Consider the following 6507-nt stretch of genomic DNA (forward strand, 5'->3'; position numbering starts at 1 on the left):
ATTTTATTTATTTATTTATTTATTTGTTTGTTTGTTTGAGTGAATGAGTGAGTGAGTGAGAGCATGAGCAAGGGAGGAGCAGAGAGAGAAGCAGACTCCCTGCTGAGAAGGAAGCCTGAAGTGGGACTCATCTCAGGATCCTGAGATCATGACCTGAGCTTAATCAACTGAGCCACCTAGGCACCCCCATAAATGACTCTTTTTTAAAAAAAGATTTTATTTATTTATTCATGAGCGACACACAGAGAGAGGCAGAGACATAGGCAGAGGGAGGAGTCCCTGCAGGGAGCCTGATGCAGGACTTAATCCCAGGACCCCGGGATTGTGACCTGAGCCAAAGCATACCCAAGTGACTCTTAATGACAAAAAACAAACTGAGGGTTGATGGAGGGAGATGGGTAGCAGATGGGCTAGCCACCTAGCCTAAATAAATGGGTTTATTTAGGGAGCGCACTTGTTGTGAGGAGCACAGGGTGTTGCATGTAAGTGATGAATCACCGAATTCTACTCTGAAAACCAATATCACACTATATGTTAACTAACAAAAGTTATTTTTTAAGATTTTATTTATTTATTCATGAGAGACATAGAGAGAGGCAGAGACATAGGCAGAGGGAGAAGCAGGCTTCCTGTGGGGAGCCTGATTCAGGATTCGATCCCAGGACCCCAGGATCACGACCTGGGCCAAAGGCAGATCTCAACCACGAGCCACCCAGGTTCTCCCTAACTACCAAAATTTAAGTAAAATTTTAAAAAGAAAAAAAAATGTGGGAGGACAATTTTTAAAGTGAGACTGTTTACTCTGAAACTAGAAGAAAAATGTGCTTATGAAGGCAGATACTAAATTTAAAAGATTTGGAATTGTCCCCTGAAGTTCCAATGACTTCTGTGTAATACATGCAAAGCAAAAAAGTAGACTTCTGGTCAAAATAAAACACTTTTAATGACCTTATTAAACATTCGAACAGTGATCAGAGAAACATCTTTTCCAAGGATGATCAAATTAACTTTTAAGCAAAAGATCAGCAGAGATCAAGGCATGTTGGGGTCAAACATATCTTGAGGTGTCTTCTGAGAACCAACACATTCTTCTTTCTTTTGAGAAATGATCCAACAACCCCTTTCCTCAGAGGGGTTTGTGCCTTAGATCTTCTGCCTCTGGCCATGGTACATTGGACTCAGATGGACACCTGCCCCAAGTTTGGGCATTCATTTGTTTTTCCAATAATTTAAAATTGTCACTGGGAGATAGTGCTGTTGGGTGGGTTCAGCTGAGGTGCTGTGGCTGCGGGCGGACATGTTAGATGAAAAGGATAGTCCACAGAGACAGAATAGATATGGCTAATGCAACTAACATGCAGAGGGACAACACAGGCCATATGGCCCAGAGAGAGAAAGAGAGCAAGAAAGGATATGGGCTATGGGCTAGAGTCTATGGGCTTTTCAGTTCTGAGTTCTGTTGCCTGTAAGGCTTGGCTAAAATCCACCTTTGGGTTCAGGGCACCACTCCTGTGTCTTTATTGTAAATATCCTCTGCTTACATCTGTGATCATTTTAGGAGGGTTTCTGTTACGGGCAAACAAAGGCTTCACTAGGACCACTCTCCCCCTTCCAACAGGGTCTTCTTCTGGCCGTTGATTCCTTTCAACTTACTCTCTCTTGGGAAATCTACAGTGTCTTCACGATCTCTTAGTTTCTTTCCTCTCTATGACCAAACCTCACAATGCCAAACCCAATTTGCCCCTACTTACTTGTATCTTCCCCAACTCCTATGCCCTAAAAGACCCAGGTTCCCAGAAAGCCTTCCTGGACCACCTCTGAACTCAGGGATCCATTCTTAGCATCAGGCTATGTCAGTGGGTCCCAGTTATCAGATCACAGTCTAAGTTCAGGTGGCTGCATCAGCAACATCTGGGCTTGTTTAAAATTGCAGACTGCTACCACTCTCCTCACCCTCCAAGATTCTAATTCAGTAGATCTGGCTGAAGCCTGTACTTTTAAAAAGGCTCCCAAGTGATTCTCCTGTACATTCCAGTTTGAAAACCACTAAGAAAGATCCACCTGAACTCTGTCTAAACCAGCTCTTCTACTGGTATGACTGACCCCAGGTTAAGGAAGTAATCATCATATCCAAGCCTTGGACCTCTCTTTGTCATGCGTGGGACTCCAGGGGATGTAGAAAAAGGAGATGACATTGTAGATCATGGCTGTATACCAAAGTTCTCTTCATTACAGAGTAAATCTGGACAAGAGTAGAATTCCCATGAACATTTCCTCTCCTGAAAACTCCTTTAGGGGCAAATCTGAATTCAGAAGGTAAATTTCATGAAGTCCTTGTGAGAGGACCGATTCATAACTAACACACCATAGAGACTCAAACAGAACAAGACATAGCTGAACTGGCCTGAGGATAGCTGCCTATCCCCGTTGAAATGTCCTGCTCAATAGTCATCACCTGGAATACCCTCTTCCAGCATCCCTCACACCCTGGAAGAACTTGCCAAGATCTGATAGAAATGATACAGTACAAACACCATTTAAAAATTTATTGCCACTAACCAGAGCTTTGGGTAGAACAAGAAAGAGGTGTGTGTGTGTGAGTGTGTGTGTGTGTGTGAGTATGTGTGTGTGTACGTGTTGGGGGTGGGAAGGGGAGCTAGCTGCTGCCCCACCAGTCCTGCAGTGAGTACCAGGTCTAAGGGAGGAGACAGACCTATAGCACAGAGTTTGATCCCATCCAAAGTCAGCACAATAGAGATATACTTAGTAGACTGAGGCACTGAGTATGCAAAGGCTGTCAGAAACTTGCAAGGAATCCATAGAGCATCTCCCACAATCCTTTCTCGGAAGGCTCATTACCTAAAGTGGTAAAAAGCATATAATCAAGCTCACAATGCTGGGATCCTATCTCTGATTGCCCACCTCCCCAAAACCTCACCCCCTCATCACTTCTACTCTTCTATTCCCTGCCCGCTACTTGTCTATTCACCCTTCCCATTGGCCCCATTGCTCCCCAAAGAATGATCCTGCACCCCATCCTGTTCAGAGACACCCACTCTCCTGCCCCCAGACTCCTGGGGGCCTCTGTACCTGGGGCCGCTGGACAAGCACGTGCCTCTGATGATGAAGATGGTGCCCACAAGGAAGCCCACCAGGCCGAGAGCCAGGCCAAGTGCACAGATCAGAGTCTCGATGGTGTCTGGCACTGGGATAGGCACCTGGGGCTCTTGGGGGAGAAAGGAAAGGTCAGGGGGTTCAGAGAAAGGATTCCAGAGCAAAGGAAACATGGGTCTGTGGAGAGTGACCTGGTGAGGAGCTCCGTACCCCAGTGCCTGAGAAGCGGCTCTTCCAGACCCCAGTGCTCCACCTTGCAGTCATACATGTCTTCTGCAGAGGGCACGAAGGTCAAGTAGCAGAACTTGCGGAACAGATGGTCAGGCTGGGAATAGAAGCTGGTCTGGGCTACCCCCTCGCTGATTATTTGACCATTGCGCAGCCAGGTGATATTGATCACAGGAGGGAAGATGTTGTCCACAATGCAGATGAGGACATTGGGCTGGCCCAGCTCCACTCGAAACTTGGGGAGTACAGCCACCCTCGGAGGCACTAGGAAAAATGAGGCCTTGAATTCCAAAGGCTCATCCCTGTACCTGGGCTTCATTAGGACTTGGATTAAGTAATGTTTCCTCCTATTTAGCCATTTACAGGGAGGAAATGCTCTGGGATGTAACAGCTTGGGTGGGAGGGGTGCAGAGGGAGAAGAGGCTGAGAGGGGGGCACCTGGAACCCCTGTATCTGACAGGTCCCTGAGAGGGCATCCAGGTGGAAGGGTCAGTCCTCAAGAAGGAAGAGTGTGCTGAAGGGGTCTGGGAAGATCAAGAGCCTCCTGGAAAAGAAAGGGGCTGATTACAACAGTCACAGAGGCTGAGAGATGTGCTGGAGCAGATGGAGGCCTGTGAGGTGGGAAGAAGCTTCTCTGGGCCTCCCTTGCCTAACACAGGGTAGCAGAGGGAACAAGGAGAGGAAAGGTGGGTACCGTTGATGGCTCTGGTGCGGTTGGAGCGTTCCACCAAGACATCCAGGTGGGCTTTGATCACCGCGATGCTGGCCAGCCCATTCTGTGGGTCAAAGTGGGCCAAGTTGCCAAACTCAGGCAAACGCCACACAGCCTGCCTCTTCTTCAGCTCCACGGAGAACAGCTGTTCCCCATCAAATTCATGGGCAAACTGACCCGAGGAACCATAGGACTGGTAGAAGGCTGGTCCATAGGAGCCCATGTGATCAGCTGTATTGAGTGAGTTCAGGGTCAGAGACAGAAAAGAAAATGTATCAATCTCATCTAAAGCAGGTGACACTTTAAATTTCTGAGCCTACATCCCATCCTGGGTTCTCTATGAGGGCAAAGTTGAGCTGTTGAGCTGGTCTTTGGACAGTGGAAGTGTTGCTGGCGGGGGGGGGGGGGAGAAAGGAGAGGACAGAGGGACACGGACATGTGCCCAACACACTGGCAGGAACAGAGAGACACGAGTGCAGTCCAGCATACCAGGTTGGGAAGAAGAGAGGCTGCCTCAAATCATGCTTGGGATTCAAAGTTAAATGGTAGCCATGATCATCAGCTCTAGTTGTGCTATGAGGTCCTGTGTGTGAGATGAGTGGTATGAGGGAGTGGGATGAGGGAAAATGATTAAGGATGGGAGCATAAGTAGAGCCTTGGGCACAGAGATGCAGTATATGTGGGCAGGAGGGGAGAATAGGTGATGGCTGGCAGAAGTAAGAATTAAGATTTGTGACAGAGATCAAACAGACAGGAAAAAGCAGCCTGGGGTATTGCAGAGAGCACTGGAAAAGGAGTCCAAAGTTCAAGTTAGGTTTATGCCCCAGCTCTTCCACCTCAAGAGATTATGATCCAAGGTGTCTCTTTCCATAACTGAGGCTTAGTTCTCTGGAAATTTGGGTTAGATTTTAATCAGTAAGGGACCTCTAGAAATCTATGCAGTCATCGAGGGACTACTATGTGCCCAGCATGATGTCAGGCCCCAGGGAAATACAGATGAACCAGCTGTGGATCCCTCACTCAAGGAGCTCATGTCTAGAGCAGGATAAACAGTTGACTATCCACATGGCGATAAACATTGCAGTAAAACTGGACCTGAATGCGCACACTCCAAGTCAGGAAGTGACAGAAAAGTCACTGTGCTTGGCGGAAGGAGAATGGAGGTTTGGGTCTCAGAAAGAAGGAAGGAGCTGGGGAGGCACCTGAACCTGCAGCTGGCATGGCTACACTGAGCTGCACCTGTATGTTTAGGTCTGCAATGAACATGATAGAGGTGAGAGAGATTGAGGATCTCTCGGTAAAGGAAGTTGCCCATAAGCCAGAGAAGGAGAACAATCTATGTTCTTTCTATACTGTCTCTCATAGAACCCTAAATTTCCTTTCCTCAGCCGATCCCCCTCAGCACTCACCCTCGATGGCCCCAGTTTCATGGGGGCTCAGGAGGCTCATCAAGGTGTAGAGTACCAGGACCAGCCCCCTACTGAGGACCATTGCCCTGGTGCTTTAACCAAGTAAGTCTCTCAGAGTCGGGCTGCCGCAGAAGGTAAAGAAAAGAGGAAGGAAACACTCTAGGATGGGGAAGACCCCTGCTGTATTCAGCCAATCAGAGACACTCCTTGAGTTAAAGTGGCTGTTGTTGGGTGAAGAAGTAAGGAGCCTAGGTGGAAGGTGGAAGAATACACTGGGCCCTCATTGCACCACGGAGGCCTGGTCCACAGAAGAGTCAAAAGGAAGCTTCTGTTTGGGAGATGGCAGAGCTTTAATCAACCATTACTACAAACTCTAAGAAGAGACCCACCAAAGGAAGAGAAAAGGCCATCAGAGAACTACACAGCTGAGCTCAAACAAAGCCTCTATCTTGCTTTGTGATCTGTGGTGTAGAGAAACCCAGTCCCCCTCTAAGTTTCTGCAGACACATTTGGAGGCAATAATAATAATAATAATAATAATATAAACTGTACTCAGGAACTTTGAAAAGGAGATGTTGAATACACAGTAGGATTAAAATCCTTTAAACCTTTAAATTGTTTTGGAAAATATTACTTTATTTCATTGTGTGAAAAAAAAGTGTAATTGTCAGAGATGTTTAGAGTAAGATGTTTAGAGTAAGGAGAACTGTAAGAAGCCTCAATGGACTGTTCTAGGGGGGGCAGAGGGTGCTGGATAACCTCCATTTGTCCCTCCAGGTCTCCTGGGCACCCTCCTTCATGCTGCCAGCATCCCCAGCCCCAGCCCCCGTCCCTCCCCCAGCAACAGCAACTCCTTTCCCTCCCGCTTCCGGTTGAGCTCAGCCAATGGGAGGCGGGAGGAGGATTTGTTCTAATATGAAAACTATATATAAAGCTAACCATCTCTCCAGATAAGGAAAAGTCTAACCAAATACCTGAAGGCAGTTTCTGAAAGATCAGAAAATAAATGATTTTCTGCTTGGAAGGGAACTAAGATATCATCTG

The 6507-nt window shown here is 47.2% G+C and overlaps 1 protein-coding gene across 1 annotated transcript; it reads right to left on the reverse strand.

Moving 5' to 3' along the window:
- Positions 1–930: 930 nt before the first annotated feature.
- DLA-DOA (HLA class II histocompatibility antigen, DO alpha chain-like) lies at positions 931–5586 on the reverse strand. The gene is given in 5 exon segments (NM_001313787.1): positions 931–2859; positions 3091–3226; positions 3325–3606; positions 4037–4285; positions 5464–5586. Coding segments are annotated over 5 exon segments (753 nt in total). The 5' UTR covers positions 5546–5586; the 3' UTR covers positions 931–2855.
- Positions 5587–6507: the final 921 nt, after the last annotated feature.

The sequence above is a fragment of the Canis lupus genome, chromosome 12 (assembly GCF_011100685.1).
Source record: "Canis lupus familiaris isolate Mischka breed German Shepherd chromosome 12, alternate assembly UU_Cfam_GSD_1.0, whole genome shotgun sequence".
Classification (NCBI taxonomy): Eukaryota; Metazoa; Chordata; class Mammalia; order Carnivora; family Canidae; genus Canis; species Canis lupus.